The 20327-nt window shown below is 46.1% G+C and overlaps 1 protein-coding gene across 2 annotated transcripts; it reads left to right on the top strand.

The window, feature by feature from the left end:
• The first annotated feature begins 2692 nt into the window (after positions 1-2692).
• Positions 2693-7476, top strand: LOC136540163 (uncharacterized). 2 transcript variants are annotated; one of them, XM_066532164.1, is made up of 10 exons: positions 2693-3327; positions 3455-3550; positions 5013-5097; positions 5507-5628; positions 5750-5774; positions 5849-5932; positions 6036-6065; positions 6157-6262; positions 6365-6429; positions 6877-7443. In XM_066532164.1, the coding sequence occupies exons 1-9, from the start codon at positions 3235-3237 to the stop codon at positions 6426-6428; spliced, it is 705 nt and encodes a 234-aa protein (XP_066388261.1). In that variant the 5' UTR covers positions 2693-3234; the 3' UTR covers position 6429; positions 6877-7443. The 2 variants fall into 2 exon arrangements, with proteins under 2 accessions (XP_066388261.1, XP_066388262.1); XM_066532165.1 differs by lacking the exons at positions 2693-3327; positions 3455-3550 and adding an exon at positions 3565-4062 and having other exon boundaries at positions 6877-7476.
• The last annotated feature ends 12851 nt before the right edge of the window (positions 7477-20327 follow it).

The raw sequence follows: 20327 nt of genomic DNA, 5'->3' as shown, positions 1-20327 counted from the left end.
TCGGCGCTATCGATGGTACGCATGTCCCAATCACAATTGGACAAGACAAGGCCAGTCCCTATAGAAATAGGAAGAGGACACTATCGTAGAATGTTATGTTTGCCTGTGACTTCGACTTGAAGTTCACTTTCATCTCATCTGGTTGGGAAGGATCTGCATCTGATGCAGGAGTGTTGCGGTCTGCTCTTGACAAGGGATTTACTGTGCCAGCAGGCAAATTCTATCTTGTAGACGGTGGATATGCAAATACACCATCATTCCTTGCTCCCTACCGAGGAGTTAAGTATCATCTCAGTGAGTTCAGGAGACGTGGCCAGAGGGGAAATGCATATGTCAACTACAAGGAATTGTTCAATTATCGACATGCGATTCTTTGAAATCACATTGAGAGGGCCTTTGGGGTTCTCAAAAAACAGTTTCCAATTCTAAAAGTGGAGACACATTACCCAATTGAATCTCAAGTTATGATTCCAGCAGCTGCTGCTGTGTTTCACAACATCATTAGAGGGTTGAATGGGAGTGAAGAGTGGCTAGACATCCTACCTGATAATATCAACCCATCAAATTATGTCGACATGTCAGAGGGAGACACTAACTACCCAAGTGAGATGGAATCAAACCATGAAAATACCCTACGAGACCAGATAGCCCATCAGATGTGGGCTGCCTAAAATGTGTAGGATAGTAGTGTTTGGAATGTAATTTATGAGTTATGTATTTCTGTAATACATTATGTGATGCAACATTCTATAATAAATTCTCCAATACATTCTATAATATGTTATGAGTTATGTATTTCTGTGTGATGCAATATTCTATAATAAATTCTTCAATACATTCTATAATATTTTATGAGTTATGTATTTCTGTAATTATTTCTTGCAGCAATGTCGAAGGCAAGGGCTACATGGAACTCTAGATATGAGAAAGGGCTTGTTGACATCAAAGGATAACGAAGATGTTGATGAGCACAAGAATATAGCATGGCAATGGGAGTTCAGTGGCGACCCAACCATCAAAGGATTCTTTTAGCAGTCATCAAAGCTATGAGATTTTTTTTTGTGAATCATGAATTGGCATATATGAGCAGTCATGAATTGGCATATATGAGTAGGAGCAGTCATTTTTTTGTGAATCATGAATTGGTAGCTATGAGATAGTTCATATCCGTTTTTGTGATTAATTCAGTACATATCTTTTTTGTTTACATTTAAATGACTTTCAGTGAACTGAGTTATCATCTACTGTTTGACTGTGTTAGCATGTACTGATTTTCAGATATTGATTACTTTCAGTGAATAAGATTTTTATACGATGATGCAGTCAACTTATATCTTGATATTGACTACAATTGTTGACACTAATCTATGATCATCCTCAAATTAATTGATGTTTCCCTTAACTAGATTTGTCATGCAACACATTGTTTCTGTGTTCCTGTTAGCCTAGGTTGGCACTTGTTATTTATCTAAGCATCTATGTAGTTCTGAGCACTTTCCTTCCCTGAGCCAGCAACCTTTTCTTCCTTATACAAAGTTATGCAATTTCATTTTAGCAAAGTTTACTAATAAATTAGGGTATGGTATTCATCAATGTTTTGAGCACTTACCTATGAATTAGTCCTGTAGGCTTGTAGTTGCAAGCTATTTTACCTATGAATACTATTGTGCGTAGTAATAACAGTATTTGATGTGGCATGCCACATGTTTACCCTTGGTTCAAGTTGATGTATCCTAGCAGCACTAGATTAGTTTACTTTAGGTATGTCTCTAGCTACTAATGTTTTTCTTTGTTTACCTGCAGGGCTCTTGGTGTGGAAGCAAATGCATGATTTGAGAAAAAAATGTTTTTACTAGCTGCAGTGCCTATGTGAGAAGCTTAAGCAAAGGAGTTCTTTTTTTTCTCTCTCGAACACTGCTTATGAAAGGAGTTAAACCATAATTTTTTTTGATTATATGTCTTGGATATCTGGATGGATTTGATCTGTGATTTGGTGACGAATGGATTAGCTAGGTTGAATTTGCCACTTGAATTAAATTTTCTATGTATTGAACTATGTTAAAAAAAATTATCATTCCATATTCTTGATGCGGGCTTCTCATGTTACTCAATTATTTGCATTATTTTGGTTTTTGTGATTTTCCATGCATTATTTTCATAAAAATATTGTGGTTGACATTAGTCTGTGGTGGATTCCTCATATTATTCAAAAAAATTCTGACTTTTCTTGATTTTCTAAGACATCAATGCAAACCTGTTGCAAAGTTGACATCGATCTGTGATAACATCAACGCAAAGTGACATCGATCTAATGAATATCGGTATTGTTTCTGGTTCCACAAAATCAGAGAAAGTGGGAAACATTCATGATATTGTGCTGCCAACAGCGATAGGAAAACTCCCCCACAGATGGTAATCTTCCCTGGGGCAGAGGCAGGAATAAAAAATCCAAATAATTCCACGTGCAGGGTTATCTGCCCAGGGTTAATTGGCCTCCGCTGCCAAAGCAAGCCCTAGTGTTGGCAAAATGGCAAACAAGTATGGTAAAAAAAATGGCAAACAAGTTCCATCCAGTTCGAGACGAAAAAGATGGGTGAAAATGAAATGGAAGGAACCGCCGGGACCCGGGAGGAAGGAAAAGTCGGTAAGCTCCATTGGCGAGACGCGGTTGCATAGAAGTAGTGGAGCAGACCGGCCAACGCGGAGCCCCAACCACCGTGCCTACCCCGTCCTCTCCTCCAGTCGTCCTGGACACCTGGACCTGGAGTCACTACGATGACTCGAGTCCCCGCCCGAAATGGTCGTCTCCTTCGCCGGATTGCCCCCACCAACCGGAGGCCGGGTTTAGCATCGCTTGCTTTGTTTAGCTGCCATTATTGGGAGCGCCACCGCCGGTGGTGGCCACGTAATCCGGTGTCCGCTCGTTAACCACAAACGTCCAATTGTCAGCGCGCGCCGACCTGGCGTCGGCTGGCTGGCTGCGCGGCCTGCGGGGCCTCACTGGAGCAAAATCTCTCGGCCCATACGCGCCGCGGACACACACGCCCACACCCGCCCGCCCATCTCTCTCCCGGTTCCTGCGCCCGCAGCCCTGCACGTTTCCAGTTCGACCGAGCCAGAGAGCCCCGGGCAGTTTCCATTCGCTGCTGCCGTGCCGCGCTCCTCCTCCTGCACAATCCCCTCCCCCGAATTCGAGCCGGAGGGCCGGAGTAGATCTGCGGCGGCGACCAGAGGATGGCCGTCAACTGGGAGCTGCAGGGCTGCTGCGACCACGACCAGAGGATCTTCATCGCCGCCGTCGGCGTCTCCACCGTCGTCATCCTCCTCGTGAGTACCACATCCCCGACGCCTTCTCATTTGCTCTCGGTCTCTCTCTCTGGTTGTATGATTCTCCTCGCCGCGCCGATAGGGGGCTTCCTGACTCACCCGCCGCGATGTGTGGTGCTTTTTGCAGCTCTGGAGGACGTTCCTGCTCACGCCGTTCAAGCTCATCACCGTCTTCCTCCACGAGACCAGCCACGCGCTCGCCTGCAAGCTCACCTGCGGCGATGTAAGCCATAAACCCTTACTCGTTCCAGCACTCGCTTTGGGAAGGGGAAGAGAAAAAAAATCCGCTGCGCTGCGACCTGCGATGGTGACGCATTGAGATTGGGGTACCGGCGAGCGAGGTCGGATTTTAGTCTCTAAATGGGGGCGGATAGGTTTCGCCCATCATTTTGTGCTGGTGGGTGGGAAAAGTAGGCGCCGTATGAGTGGGGATCATGGATTCCAATATCCCATAGTGCGGGTGCGCTTTTTATGCCTTTGCTGCTATTCACGGGAGCAGAATATACCGTGCATCTTTGCAATTCTTCTGCATAAAGGGATTTTATTTCATTTCATCAAGGATTGCTGGACTGGAGTCCTGGATTAGTTGCTGTCTCCTATCGGCAAGTATCCCTTGACTCTTGCTGCAGTTGTACTGTTCTTCAGCGTTCAACTCAGGGATTCTGGTCAATGAATGTCAACTGTCTGCAACAATGTGCACTCCTTGGCATTCTGGGATGCTCCTCCACCCACCTGGTAATGCAAACCAGCAATGGCTCTTTGTTAGGGTACCTTAGAAGATCGTGCTGTATGTACACTGTGCAGTGTAAATGGGAAGTAACACATGCTTTTGGAGTCCGCAATTACATCGACAACCACATGATCAAGGGTGAAACCGTTGGAGGTGAATCACCATTGGTTTATAATAAAGGAGTAGCAAACACTTGCTTGTGATATGTTTATTGCAGAGTGCATGGGTGGTGCGAAATTCTTTGCTTTTGTTTCTTTCCTTTTCTCCCCATGTTAATCAGTTGCTCAGATAGGTAGTGCGGTTAATTATTAGCTAGCCTTGATTGCATCTTTAGTTTACCCTTTGGTTTTAAATAAATTCGTCGAAAACTGTAGTTTTTCGATGTGCATGGAGTTGGATATTTGTTACTTCTCCCCATGCCAAACAAATTGACTGTTGGATAGCCCTGATTCTGAATGTACCTGAGGGCAATCCTGTGCGATGAAATGTTTCAGACATTTCAAAACATCTTCTGATATGCTTATCTGCAGTGGCGGATCCAGGCATTAGCTGTGGGGCCACTTGGCCCTACAGCTTTTGCCAAAATACATTAAACCTCTCTATAAATTTTGCAATTATATATGTTGATGATGCTAATTAGCTTAAAATCATCAAGACTTGGTCCCCCCTGGTTTTTAATCCTAGATCCGCCACTGCTTATCTGGGTCTGTGCTTTTTGTCGTACAATTTATTGGTCTGTCTTTAAAAATCACAGTGTTTTGATTTTGACCGGATTTTGCCTTTTGATTCATGTGGAGTTTGGCATTTGGTGCATTGCTTAGACATAATATTTTGGCCAGCTTCTGCCAACTTACCATATCAAGACATATATCTACTCAGTGTTGATGCCAGATAAGATATCGCCTCAAATATTCATTAGACATATTACTGATTTCAATTTGATTGGCTTCTTCAGGTAGAAGGCATGCAGGTCCATGCGAATGAGGGCGGCGTTACTCAAACTCGGGGTGGCATATATTGGATAATCTTGCCCGCTGGATGTATATCACTTGTCCCTCCCATATCCTTCTTTCTTATATGATTTGTCAGAAGAATGCGAATAAAAACACAATATCTTATTTTCTATTACTCAGCGAGTCAGCCTCCTATTTTTGTGTTCTCTCTGATATTTTAATGCATGGGATCTAAACTGTTGATTCTATAAACATTTTAAACCTAATTGCCAAGAAGTAAATTTATGATGAATTTATTCATGGGATTCATCTGTTTGTGTAACCTTGCCTAGTTCTTTTTAAGTAACCTTACATTCTTTTAACATCTAACAACCATAACAAACCATCTCTATGGACTAGATTTGTTGTTCTAATCCCTCTAAATTTTATGTTCCCCTGTTCAAGCAATTTGCGTTTGGTCCTTTTCTTGATGCTAATGTTTTGTTTTGAATTGCAGATCTGGGTTCATCATTTTGGGGAATGGTCTTCATACTTGCATCCACAAATCTCCTAGCAACAAGAATTGCAGCGGGTTGTTTCATACTTGCATTGTTTATTGTTCTTTTTGTTGCAGAAAATGTAAGTTAACTATTTATTTATTTATTTTGGAACTTATGACTTCATTTGTCTTTTCCACTTGCACATACAGTAATCATGATCATTTAGCTAAGCGTTATTATCTCTTGTTTGAATTGTGCAGTGGTTTCTTCGCTGGCTCTGCCTTGGTATGCATCAACATGACTTGGTCTCCATTTAAGATCTTACTCTGCAGCATGCCACTTACGATGTTGTTATCCAGGATTCATTGTGTTCATTGCTGTTGTTTGGGTCATACAAGAATTTACATCTTTCCATATTCTGAAATATGTGATCTTATTCATAGGTGAGACTGAAGACATCCTACAATCATGTTCTCTTTATTTTAATTTCTGGAATGCAAATTATATGGTTGAAAATTAATGTTTAGGTTTACTTATGTGCAACAGGTGTGATGAACAGCTTATTTTCAGTTTATGGTAAGAAGCAAAAAGCCTTTTCCTTGTTATTCCATGCTAGAATAATCCATGAGTTACTATCTTCTGAATCAAATGTTCTCAAATGATATAGATATTTATGATGACTTGATATCCCGAAGAGTTAATACAAGTGATGCTGAGAAGTTTGCTGAAATCTGCCCTTGCCCTTGCAATGGTTTTGCATGGGGTGTTATATGGTCTGCTCCCAATTTCAATAGTTATATTTTTTCAGTACCTTGATTTGTATTAAGATAATCCTGATGGTAAAGGCACCATGCTAATATTTGCTGTTCTTTCAGGGGATTCATCTCGTTTATCTTTCTCTGCGCTTCAATATACATTGGACTGGTCATATTGTCTTGAGGTGATTCCTATGTTTTCATATTACCACACTTTATTCTCCTTTTGACATGCTCATTCACTATTGCACTGCAACACAGAACACAATCACACAGGTGCTATTAACTTAGTTGTTAGGAAGATATGTCCCAGAACCAAACATAGCATCACAAGATTTACCGGACGGTAGGAAACTAAGGAATGTCTGCCTTGTGCATCGTAAATTGCGAAACAGTACTTCCCTCATTGGTAAAAAAGACGAGTGTCTAGGGAAATGGGGCATAAGACTAGTTCAGTCACACAATCCTAATTTCAATGGCCTTCGGTCTGAAGACTGATATGATCATCAGATCATGTACTGCTATCTTTCTAACAAATAAATTTGTTGATCAAATGACAGTGCGTTGCAGCCCTACCCTTTTTCCACATATGATTTATATAAGCTCATACTTACTCTGATTGGCTTTTTCAGGATTCCAACCTCGCGCATGCCATTTTGATCTGACAACCAACTCTGATTGGCTTTTGCAGAGTTTTCCTTGCTCTAGATTTTGGTTCAAACTTACATTGTTCTGGTGGTTGTACAGTAGACATGTAGGTTAAACATGTATATCCATTGGAGTTAAATTGGTGGGGATTATTCATGTGATTCTTCGATTTTAGTGGTTCTATAGATACCATTTTACTTACCAGTTGTATTTATGGTCAGTAGCCTCTTCTATTTATGTACCTGTATATCATATTACCTTGCCTTATTGCTCATTTAACCAATTCAAAACATATTCAGGAATGCAACATTGTGCATTTTATCTGGCACCGTTTTGCCATAATGATTGACGGGCTGATTTGCTACCACTAGCAGGAGCTAGTGCCCAGTGTAGTTTAGTTTATCCTGGTACTTTGAGGCCCTCTAATCCGCTCTTTTTGACGGATGGAACTGTCTCGTGTTAACTAACTCTGTATCTTGTCGCCATGTCGGTTCGACGCAAAATATTGGTAGTTGGGCTGCTGTTGCAAATTGCTGGAGGGCTCGCTGTACAGTAAGGTGAGTGGCTTTATTGCATTCCGTGGCGGGAAGGGCCTCTTGTGCTCCCGGCTAGCTTCGCCGCATCACCTAACGTGCTCAGTTGTCGCTGTCCGGGATCCGGACTTCCAGACGCTGAGACTCAAGTTAGATGGTGCGTAAAAGTATGCTAAATAAAAGGTGCTTGTTGTCGCGGCACCATTTTGCCGGTAATGTTAATTAATGGTCCTACAAGAGGATATTAAGCCACTGGTTTCTCAAGTCTTTAAATAAAAAATGTACAAATATGGATCGAGCAGGTGTAATGACCCTGCTTCTTGGTAGACACCCTTGCTTGTACTCGAACACATGTGACATGTACTTCGGATCATATCGAGACACGCTCGCTGTCTCTGCTTCCAGTTCTGAAGCCAAGTGACCGGGGTGAAGTAGGCTTATAGCCCTGCTGAAGCGGTGGTTGTTAGGTTGATCTCTTCATCAAGATTGGCCCAACGGCCAACTTGGGCCTTGATCCCGTGTCCTGATTGGGGGCGTCCAACCCTACATAGTTGTTGGGCTCCCGTCGTACTGCGCTTCATTAAGCAAGTTTCATGAAGTTTGAAATCAAGAAGTCACATGAAATGATAAGTTACATTTTGCTTAAATTGCTTTATTAAGCAAATGGAAACATGGGATGTCGACCAAACCTTGCCACCTTTCCCAAATGACTCTAACTGAACTCTACAACAAAAGTCATGACGGGTTTATGTTGAGCAAATGTCGAGAAAATGCCTCAATCGGTCTAAAACTCTAATTTAGGGTTTATCGTGATGCTGCTTTGACCTAGGTCAAATAATAGTGTGGAAACAAGTTATGAAGTTTGACCTTAAATAAATGTTGTAGCTTGAGTTATGTACAACAAACTTTGTTTAAGGGTCAAGAACTAGTTTGGTCCCTAACTTAGTCAAACTGAGGCCTCAAAACTAAACCCAGTGCAGTTTTGGATCTCAAAATTTTGGCTAAGTCTGAGATTACAATGTTGGTGATGGTTGGCATTTCGTGTTCTCGGATTTTTGTTAAGCAACTCAAGTTGAGCCAAATATAAAAGTTGGAGTTTACATCTTGGATATGAGCATGTAAAAAGTTGGACTTAGTATGACCAACTTTGACCTCCCGAAGATAACGAAAACCGAACTCTACCTTAATCCTCATTTTGCTTTGATAGTGTCAACTCAGGACTTAATTATCTCCTAATCCATAGATCTAATGGCTCGACACCCTTAATGAAAGTTGTAGAGCAGTTCGTGGGCTGCAACTTTGCTTTTGGTCCTAAGGTCCAATTCGGCCCATAACTGGTCCAAAAACGCATCCCACGCTGGGCACTCCATTGCTCGCCAGGTGTTTGTCGAAATGTCCACGCGCCCGTCATGCACTTGCCGCGCCCCCACCATGGATGCCACGCGCCCCTGCCTTCTCCTCGTGTCGGTGTGAATGCCGAGCCCTAGCTCCGTGACCCAGGCTCCCAGACGCTCCCTCCTCACTCGCCTCGCCCTTCCCATCCCCTTCTTCGCTCTCCGACGCCTACACATGCGCGCAGAGCGCGGACGCCGCCATGGCCGCTGACCGAGCTCCGCGGACACCGTCCTCACTCGTCCTTCGAGCCTCGCTGCGCCCTCTGCTAGCTCCACCAGCTGCGCCGACTCACTACCAGCGTCGTGCACACGCTTGCCGAGAAGCTCCATCGCCGAGCCGCCATCGCCGCCGAGCCGTGCCTCTGGTGTCGCGTGGCCACGCCGACCTGGCCCTCCTTAGGCCAAGCCAGGTAGCCCCGTGGGTGCGCTCAGGCCCCTAGGTGCTCCCCGACGCTGTCGGCCCCTGCTGGCCAAGGCCGTCCGACCCCGAGCCCGTCCTCGTCGGTCGTCGGGCCACTCCTGCCGTGGCCGAGCCACCTCCATCCACCATGGGGCAAGACACGAGTGTCTGCTAGTGCGTGTGGGCCCCTGGCACTCCACCGCCGCCGCTCATCGCCGGAGGTCGACCACCTCGCCGAAAAATCGAGCCGCCGTCGACTTTCTCTGCTCCAACTCGCGTCGGGAACCTCACGCTCAAATAGGAAGAAAGGGAAGGGCCTAACTACAAAGCTATTGATTCATGTGAACAGTGCCTAGAAGGACCTTTTTGCTGGAATCTGCTTTCGTGAAAGTTCGGGGTCCTCAATGCAAATGTGTTTTTCTTTTATGGCAAAAACTTTGGAAAATCATAGTAAATCGTAGAAAATCGTAAAATAGCAAATGAACATGTTTTGGAATCCTTGTGAGTAGATCTACGTAGTAGTGCCATAATATGATATATGTTAGTAGAAAGTTTCTGCTGTTTTTATTTATTTTTGTAAAGTGCTTTTAAAAATGCTTTTAAGTTGGACAGATGCATATCTTGAGTTATAGAAGTCCAAAAATATTAATTCTAGTTGTGTTAATCTTATGATGACATGCTCCAGCTAATAAAAATATTAAACATGCTAATTGTATACTGTTTTTATAATGTTTTGACTTAATCTTGTTAAATAGGCAATTTTAGCTTGTTTTGCTTGTTATTCTCATATCTAAAGTTGTAGTGCTCCAAATGGCATGCAATTTTAATTGTAGGATATATATGTGATACATGAGCTCTAGTTAAAATTTCATGATTTTTGGTGCATGCATTACTGAGTTATTAATTTATCTTGCTAGGTGCTTGATAAGTAGTTGTAAATGCTTGATAAATATCATAAAGGTGTAAAAATAGAAAATGTTGTTCCATTGCCTTTGCATGGTGTGGTGGTAACCTAAGTAAACCTAATTTGGTCATGTGTTTACAGAAAATGTGGAGGTTTAGATTTGTCTTACTCTCATATGCTTATTTGCAATTAAAACTTGTTTTGCATGAAATACTTAATTTATAAAACTTGAGCAAGTAAAATTTGTACAGTGTGGTAGAACCGTCTAATCCAATGCCTCCCAGGAGTACTCGTCTTCTATTAGACACTAAGTATTCAAGGGAGGACACCAAATTGCGCGGTCCCGTCGAGCACACTCCAAGGGAGAACCCAAAAATCCATATTTTTTCATCAGTATCACAAATGAGAGAATAAAACTTACATCATTCTTAACCATTTCTTACATCACTTTTAATACCACATCAGAGTATAATATTTATTGTTATAATAACGAAATGTAATTATATTAGCAGAGTTATGAACAATTTAATTGAACAGCGAAATATAAGCATGTGAACAGAGTTATAACAGAAATAAACATCTATTTATGATGTGATAAAATATTGATATATAAACTACGACAACAGATTATAAAACTTCCATTTAATAAAATATTTGGTGAGAGTTATAAATAAAAACTATGATCGCAGCGTAAAAGAAATCCTCTCTGAGCCCACCAGAGAAATCAACACACAAAGGTCAGCTCTAGTCTCCACCTATCACCTGCAACAGGAAAAATAAAACTCTGAGTACTCAATTGTACTCAGCAAGACTTACCCAACAGGAGAAAAAAAATACTCTAATGATATGCAAGGCTATCTGGCTTGTGGGTTTATTGCATCTACAGGAGCATTACTAAAAGTGCATCCTTATATTCGATTTTTATTAGCAGTGCATTAGTTCATTAACTAACCATTCGATGTAAGCACCTATGATACTTTCAAGCAGGTGGTATATAATCAGATTTTCTTTTTCCATCTTTCATCTTCTAGTTCTTACTACGGTGCTAGACCATCGACAAGCCGTACCGGATTGTCCGGCGATTCACGAATCAATGCCCCTAGCTGGGTACCTCGAAAACACACGCCCTGCTTATACCCCAGGCACAGGCAGGACCAACCCATCACCCTCCTATCAGGGGGTCCAGGTCTTCATCCAAACTTAGACTCCAAGCCCCCGCTCCTAAGTCCCAGACTTAGTGTGGTGCAAGGATCTCCGCCATCTCCGCCTCCAATCAGTCGGTCCGGAAAGAGTCGGAACCTACAACAAGAGAGCAACAAGTCTTCCAAGCGCACATATCCAAGTATGTGCGTGGGATAATAAGTCTGTGACTTGCCTAGAGTCTTATGCAATGGTCGGTCCTTAACCGACATAGACATGGAAAGCAGTGTAACCAAGCTATGCCACGCGGCCGCAGGACACAACCTCTTACACCCACCAATACCCAAACCATATCCTTGCCCGGTGTAACACCTCTGGTGTTACGATCTTATTTAGCATCATAATTTAGGCCTAAGAAAAATTACCGATCCGATTTTCTCGAATTTTAAAATTTAAAAACCAGTTTTTCGCGTCAACGGTAAAAATCAGAAATTATATTTTAAATTGCTAATTGTGGCGAATTGTTTTGCGCAAAATAATTACATAGCACATAATATTTTGTTCTATGGCTGGGTATGGAGTAGGAGCTGTCGCGTGAAATGTTTAGGGATGGTGGTCTATAGGATTTAAATCTTTTGGAGTGCCGACGACGTATCGCTGTTCACGTTTGCGTCGCACCGCATCGTCGAGTCCCGTCGTCGTGCTGTTGCTCCATCTCCCTCGCTTGCGTCGCGTCCGATATTTTTATGTGAGCGCCACCGTTTGACTGCCCATTTCACCGCGTCGTCTCTGCTACAATGAAGGCTATGGTCTTATCCGTGCCAACCGACACGCCCTGCCGGCCATGTTGGGCCAGGACATCCTGCCATCGTGTTTAAGAAGTAACCAAGCCCGCATGTGTCTCCTTGCTTATTCGTCTTGAGCTAGTCTGTCTCTGCTTGTCCTTCCTGCCTGCCTTGCTTGACTTGCTGTCGAGCCTCGCGCTGCTTTCCTCCCTCTATTTTTTTGCGGTCTCGGTCTTGTCCTTGCCTACCCTGTTTGCTACGGTCCTAGTCTTGTCTGTGTCAAACTACATGTCATGCCGGCCATGTTGGGTCACGTTAGGCCGAGTCAGTCCTGTCTCCCCCTCCCTTTTTCTTCTCTGTTGCCATGGGGAGCCGTCCTAGCTCTGCTCGTCCTTCTCGCTCTACTCTCCCTTCCCTATTTTCCTCCCATCGTAGAGTCCACGCTAGAGCCATTCGTGCCGGCGCTGGCTTTTCCCCTGCGCGTGCCCTCGGCCCCATGCTGGGCCTGCTGCCCTCGGCGTGCCGTGCTGCAGCACCTTGCCGCCCTCCCACGCCATCAGCGCCGAAGCCATCGTGGCTGCTGCAGCGCCACTGCTAGGCCACCGCGCACGAGTGCACTCCCAGCGCCGTGTCCTGTCGTGGCCGCACGACTGCCGCGCCCGACCCGACCGTGACCCCGCGCTGCACCACCCCGCCAAGGTTGCGCCGCTGGAGCCACCCTGCCGCGCTGGAGCCGCTGTTCTGCCCCCGGCACCGCCCCTCCCAGGCACTGTCACCGCCCCGCCGTCATCTGTGCCGGCCCGCCTGCTACCCTAAGCTGGTGGTGCGCCCTATCACCGTAGCGGCCCGCATCTATAGCCGTGACGGCCCCAGCACCATGCCGCCCCCATGACCCGCTCCACCTCCGTGCGTGAACTGCCCCAGCCTCGCCACCGGGGCACCCTCACTGTGGTGTCGCCCGGTCCCGGGCGTCAGTGCACGTGGCTGGGGCACCTTGCTTCTGCTCTGGCCGAGCCGCGTCCTCTGGCGGGTGCTTCCGACATTGGGCAAGCCGTGAAGCCGCTTCCCCACCGCCGTCGACGAGCGCATGACCCGATTCTACCACCGGCCGGTTGTCCCCTGCCATGCTCTGTTTTGAAGGAGATAAGGGTGAGATGGTGAGAATAAAATATTTCCAGGGTGCTCTATGCAAAGTCAGTGACTCACATGAATAGTGACTAGAGTAACAAGGGTTAAATTTAAGATTGTCTAGGGTCCGTTTCACAAATTGTCGTCACCACTGCTGCCTAGGCCGCACACGTGCCTATTGGGCCATGTCGCGCTAGGCCGCTCGTGCCCATCCCTGCGATGGGCCACGCGCGTCCCCGCCTGGGCCTCTGGCCGCGCTCGCGCCTGTGCTGGGCCGGTCTACCGCCGCTGCCTGGGCCACACGTGCCTATGGGCCACCCGTTGTCTGCGCGCCCATGCGCCGTTAGGCCGAGGTCGTGCCGTCGACCTTTTTTATTTCTAGGGCGATTTCTCATTTGGTTTATACGGTAAATTTGTAAAAGCAATATAAAATGGTATAGGGATCCAAAAATTATGAAACCCATTTTGTTAAGTTCCTAAAATCATGATCTACCTGTTAGTATATTTTATTCACATAGTTTGATAATATTCTTGGAAGCTATATAATTAATTTAAGGTACTTAATATTGTAAAAATATAAACTTGTAGGAATTTCCGTGATAAATTGGTAATAGTGTTGGATCTAAAATTTCTACTGTAGGTTCCTAGCAATATTAGGTACTTACTATAATTTTTATAGCTCAATAATAATTAGTTTGCTAGGTAGATAATGATGCCCTATTTCAAATAATGATTAAATCGATAGAATGAAATAAAAAAATAACTTGAGTTTATGTAACTAAAATAATTGTTGAGAAATAGCGCCTTATTCGACAACATGGATATGTAGCCTAAGTACGGTCATCGTTAGAAGTAGCTCGTTAACTTGAGAGGCATAAATCGTATTTTACAAGTCACGATTGTAGTAGATTAATTACGTCTTTATATTGCATCACATTGCATACCATATAGGTACGATGATGGATCAACGGATCAATTAAAGGATAATTGGGAATCCAAAGATGGTGCAATGATATTCTCTCCAGGAGATGATGCAATGGGATTTCTATTCAGTTGATGGTGGATTTTCTGAAGATGCAAATACTAACTTTTGGTTACATTTTACCTAGGCAAGCCATGGTGCATAACCCCTACTTTTCTGCAGTTTAAATTATATTTGTGCATTAAGTTTTAAGGAGTTGAATGAAACCCACTTGCATATATATCTTTATCCTATGAGTCTTACTAGTATGACAGGATCATGTAGAATGCTATGCTACAGGACTCTAGTAAAAGTCGAGTGATTGTCTGTCACTCGCGAGAAATAGGAAATATATTATTGGATTATTATCACTGGAAAATATAAAAATGGTGGAAAAGAAAATGGTGACCGGGCAGAGATATGGTTTGGGTATTGGTGGGTGTAACAGGTTGTGTCGCCGTGGACGCGGGGCATGGCTTTGTTACACTGCTTTCCCTGTCTGTGTCGGTTAAGGACCGGTCGTTGCATAAGGCATCATGGGCAAGTCACAGATTTATTATCCCAAGGACATACTTGTGTATAGGCGCTTCAAAGGCTTGTTGCTCTCTTGTCGTGGGTTTTGGCTCTTTTCGGACCGACTGTCAGGGTTTCTTTTTGGTGGAGGAGGTCCTTGCACCGTACTGAGTCCGGGACTCAAGGGCGGGGGCTTGGAGTTCTAGTTTGGATAGAGACCTAAGACCCTAGGATAGGAGAGTGATGGGTTGGTCCTGCTTGTGCCCGAGGTACAAGCAGGGCATGTGTTTTTAGGGTACCCAGCTAGGGGCATTGATTCGTGAATCGCCGAGCAATCTGGTGTGGCTTGTTTTGTGTCTAGCACCGTATTAAGAATTGGAAGATGAAAGATAGAAAGAAAATGAATTCTAATTGCTTACCACCTGCTTGAAAGTAGTACAGGTACTTACATAGAATGGTTAGTTAATGAACCAATGCGGCTATTAATAAAAATCGAATATAAGGACACACGCTTAGTAATGCTTCCTGCAAATGCAATAAACCCACATGCCAGATAGCCTTGCATATCCTTGGAGTCTTTTCTTTCCTCCTATCGGGTAAGTCTTGCTGAGTATAATTGAGTACTTAGGGTTTCATTCCCCCTATTGCAGGTGATAGGTGGATGCTAGAGCTGACCCTTGTGTGTGGATACCTCCTAGTGGGCTCAGCGAGGATTTCTTTACGCTGCGATCGTAGTTTTTATTTATAACTCTCACTAAATGTTTTTATGAATGAAAGTATTATAATATGTTGTCATAGTTTATATATCAATGCTTCGTCCTTTCATGAATAGGTATTTATTTCTGTTGTAATTCTGATCACATGTTTATATTTCGCAGTTAAATTAAATTGTTCATAACTTTGATAATATGATTACATTCCACTGTTAAATAATAAATGTTATACTCTGATGTTGTATTAAAAGTGATGTAAAAAATGGTTAAGAATGATGTAAGCTTTATTCTCTCATTTGTGATCCTAATGACAAAAATATGAATTTTCGGGTTCTCCCACGGGGTGTACCCGACGGAACCGAGTAATTTAGTGTTCTCCTTTGGGTGCTTAGTGTCTAATGAAAGACAAGCACTCCTAGGAGGCATTAGATTAGGCGGTTCTGTCGCAGGAGGTATCAGAGCATAAATGGGAAAATAAAGCTTCGAAAACCTTTTCTAAAATAAAATTTGACAACAAATTCTTTTTAAAAGAATAGGACGTTTGCATACGAAGTTATATAAGTAGCCCTATTACTATGATTATGTATCCAGGATAGATGTCACTCTGCTGACTTAGATAAGCTTAATCAAGTTTTCTGCAGCTACACTGACTCGAGCATAGTCCGATAGTATCAACTAGCTACAGGGAGAGAACGATGTGTCAAAAATCTAAGAACGGTTGCCCAACAAGTTGGCAACAGTGAAAGGACGTATAGGATGTGCGTTCATGCATAACCTATTTATGCATTGTAGTGGTTGTATTCTTTGCAGATACGCCATCCATAGGTGTCACGCGTGTCGTATTGTGCACGACTGACTTGTTCCTGTTCCAGAGTTAGGTCTGCACTATGGCTTCATACTCCACGTTCGCCCGTGGTTCACGCTAGTCGTGACCCACGTCTCCCCGTAACCCTTTTTGTACTCTTGTTGGACCCTTGCCCTACAGTCGTATTAGTCAGTAATGGCATTGTACGTCGCTCACCTCGAACACGTGGAATTTGGTCGATTCATCATAGTGATCCTGTGCAGGAACCCTGGTGGACCATGCCAGGGCCTTTATAAGCAGAGCCTGGCTTAGCCAGTAGTATCATCACTCGGTGCATTTTAGCTCGCTTAGCTTTTCCTTTGAGCTAGCTTTTTGCTCATCCTTCCTCACAACCATCGCTATCGACAAAAGATGCTCGATAGTCCACCGAGGGGTATCCCACAATGGTAGATTTGTCGGTGGGGATGCGCGTAATCAGGAACCGGATGGTGACACAAGGCGCAGAGACAGCGATTTAGATAGGTTCGAGCCGTCTGATCGACGTAATACCCTACGTCCTGTGTCTTTGGTGTATTGTATTGAATACATGATGTCAAGTAGAGGACCCCTGCCTCTCCTTATATACTCTGGAGGGGCAGGGTTACAAGTAAAGTATCCTATTTGGTACTATACAATGTCTTGCGGTGCACGTCGAGCAGCACCGTGCATGTCTTGATCTTGTGGGCCGGGGCACCTCCGATGGTGTGGCTCACGTCTTGGGGGCCATACCCCCACAATTAGTCCCCGAGCCTGACAGTAGGTGACACAGTCACGTGGTGCCAGGGTCATAAAGTAGAAGACCAGCCGAGCAGGCAGCCAGTCCCCGGGCCTAGCCTCGAGATGAGAACAAGCACATTCACTGTAAGGTGAAGTGTGCCCACTTAGTCCCCGAGCCTGCTGGAAGATGAAGAATGAATCTTATAGCAGGGTCAAAAAAGTTTGAAAGCTTGCCAACGTCGTCTAACATGCACGTATCAAGACCCCAGACGTGCTGCCCAAGATCAGCACCCTGATCCGAACAGCATGGAGCAGCTTGATAGCACACCGATGAGATGTAGCAAGATCCGAGCAGCAAGGGAGTCCCCGGTGTCGCTGACGATGACCGAGCACCGAGGAGCGAGGAGTCCCCGGCATCGCTGGCGATGACCGAGCACCGAGGAGCGAGGAGTTCCCAGCGTCGCTGTCGATGACCAAGCACCGAGGAGCGAGGAGTCCCCGGCGTAGGCGGCGATGACCGAGCATCGAGGAGCGAGGAGTCCCCGACGTCGCTGGTGATGACGGCGTATGCGGTGATGTCCGACCACCGAGGAGCGAGGAGTCTCTGGCGTAGGCGACGATGACCAAGCATCGAGGAGCATGGAGTCCCCGACGTCACTGGCGATGACGGCGTATGCGGTGATGTCCGAGCACCGAGGAGCGAGGAGTCCCCGGCGTCGCTGGTGATGACCGAGCATCGAGGAGCGAGGAGTCCCCGGCGTAGGCGGTGATATCCGAGCACCGAGGAGCGAGGAGTCCACGACGTCGCTGGCGATGACCGAGCACCGAGACGCGAGGAGTCCCCGACGTAGGCAGCAAGGTTCGAGCACCGAGGAGTCCCCGACATAGGCGGCGATGTCCGAGCACCAAGGAGCGAGGAGCCCCCGGCGTCGTTGGCGATGACCAAGAATCGAGGAGTGAGGAGTCCCTGGCATAGGCGGCGAGGTCTGAGCACCGACGTCTGTGCGGTGAAGTGTGCCCACTTAGTCCTCGAGCATGAAGAATTCGAGGACCGAGGAGTAATCGGCGTAGCTGGCGATGAAGCACGAGCGGCAAACAGTCTGATCAACTGGTCGGCGACAGAGTCTATGAACCGAGTGGTCCGACCAGTTGATCAGTGGGGAAGCCTGAGCACCAGGTGATTCGAGCACCTGGACGATGATCCTATAATGCAAACATGTAAAACGGGTAGTACATGACGCACAAATAAATAAACTCCAGAGAAAAAATAATAATGGTGATGAAACAGCGTATGCAGTTCAGCGATCAGTTGGCGAGAAAATATATTTATGTTTAATATAAACCGCTCGAATAGTTAGTGTGTAGCTGAGTCTCCAGCCCTAGCTAGCCCATAGTCCATAACGTCGAGCGCGGAGCCCATGCACGCGTAGGAGGAACAAGCGTGACCAAGGAGCCACTACCGACCGCCCATAACGCAGAGCGTGGAGCCCGTAACACGTGTAGAGAGGATCTGGAGATAGGGCCATCTCTAGAGGCGTCTGAGCATCAACAGGACTGTTCGGGGGTTCGGAAAATCGTTTCGAGAGCAAATATGGAGAAAACAGTTCGGAGAAACATTATGACGATATACAGAGATTGGAGAATATTTAGAAGAATATTAAAACGTGACTTAGCTTTAGACAGAATGTCTAGTAAGCGGCGTATGGCGTTATCTGGCCGGTGACACAGGTAGCTCACTTAGCGGCTCGCTTGCAGCTCGGCGGTGACGAGGGATGTCGGTGAGGGCCGTTGAGTAATGACGATGAGACAACAGGGAGGGGCATCGGCAAAGGATGTCGGCGAAGGCCGCTGAGCGGTGACGACGAGTCGACGGCGAGGGACGTCGGCGAAAGATGTCGGTGAAGGCCACCGAGCGGTGACGACGAGTCGACAGTGAGGGACGTCGGCGAAGGCTGCCGAGCGGTGACGATGAGTCAATGGCGAGGGACATCGGCGAAGGATGTTGGCGAAGGCTGTCGGTGAAGGCTGTCGGCAAAGGCCACTGAGCGGTGACGACGAGTCGATGGCGAGGGACGTCGGTGAAAGATGTTGGCGAAGGCCGCCGAGCGGTGATGACGAGTCGACGGCGAGGGACGTCGGCAAAAGATGTCGACGAAGGCTATCGGTGAAGGCCACCGAGGGTAGCGGCGGCGAGTCGTCGATGAGGGACATCAGCGAAAGATGTCGGCAAGGGCTGTTGGTGAAGGCCATCGAGGGCAGCGGCGGCGAGTCATCGATGAGGGCAGCAGTGGTGAGTCGTCGACGAGGGCTGATGAGGGCAGCAGCGGCGAGTCGTCAATGAGGGCCAACCAGAGCAGCGGCGGCTAGTCATCGATGAGGGCTGACGAGAGCAGCGGCGGCGAGTTGTTGGTGAAGATGACCTCAGAGGTGGTTCCAAGATCAGATCTGCTATCGCAGGGGCCGGTGTAGCAGCGATGAATCGTCGTCGTGGACCGGGATGGATCTCCACGAGATTGACAATGAGAACGCGTTGTTGATTTGAGGTCCATCTGGCTCGCCATGGATCAAGCGCACACCCCTACCTGGCGCGCCACTATCGATGAAATATGGTCGGCAATCCACCGAGGGGGTGCCCGTGGTGGTAGATTGTCGGTAGACGGTGCGTGTAATCAGGAACCAGATGGTTACAGAGGCACAAGACACAAGATTTATACAGGTTCGGCCACCGTGTTGGCGTAATACCTATGTCCTATGTCTTATTATTCTGTATTGATTGAGGTTTAGATGGATTGTCCTCCCTGAGGGGGACCCCTGCCTCTCCTTATATAGTCTGGAGGAGGAGGGTTACAAGTAAAGTATCATATTTGGTACTATTACAATATCTAGTACAACTTGTAATCTTGTTGTGCACGCCTCGATCTTACGGGCCGGGCCACCTCGGATGGTGTGGCCCATGTACCATCTTGTGGTACCCGGGGGTATATCCCCCATAATCGCTAGGGATGGCAAGAGCCTGGGTTAGTAGTTGTTGCCTGAACGTTGAGGGTTTTCCCAAAATCCTGCATGCCACCCTGCAAAAGCTCGGAGTCAAAGATCATCTCGAGTATGAGGGCCATGACTCCATGAGTATGAGCATGGCACCGAGCGGTGTGAGGTTACCGTCTACATCAGGAACAGTGAAGAGTTCCCCGACCTCACTTAAAGCCTAGAGTGTGATTGCAACCGGGTTTTGCTTCGTCGATACCTACTAGGTTGTGGCCCACAAATCCTTGCGGTACCTTTGCCAAATCTATGAAGAGCCCATTGCCCGTACCCCTATGCGGTTCTTTCCACCTTTGGACAGGAATCAACGAGCATGGAGGGCTCGCATGGAGGCCTTGTAAGGGTGGGATGCGCAAGAGGA

The sequence above is a fragment of the Miscanthus floridulus genome, chromosome 2, assembly GCF_019320115.1.
Source record: "Miscanthus floridulus cultivar M001 chromosome 2, ASM1932011v1, whole genome shotgun sequence".
Lineage (NCBI taxonomy): Eukaryota > Viridiplantae > Streptophyta > Magnoliopsida > Poales > Poaceae > Miscanthus > Miscanthus floridulus.
Note: the sequence above shows the minus strand (reverse complement) of the source record. Positions and strands in the feature narration are given on the sequence as shown.

Bases quoted from the DNA above. Each gene is read 5' to 3' on its own strand.
- LOC136540163 (XM_066532164.1), top strand. From the start codon at position 3,235: ATGGCCGTCAACTGGGAGCTGCAGGGCTGCTGCGACCACGACCAGAGG. The intron at 5,098-5,506 runs GTATATCACTTG...TTTGAATTGCAG, and splicing joins GATAATCTTGCCCGCTGGAT to ATCTGGGTTCATCATTTTGG. The intron at 5,629-5,749 runs GTAAGTTAACTA...TGAATTGTGCAG, and splicing joins TTCTTTTTGTTGCAGAAAAT to TGGTTTCTTCGCTGGCTCTG.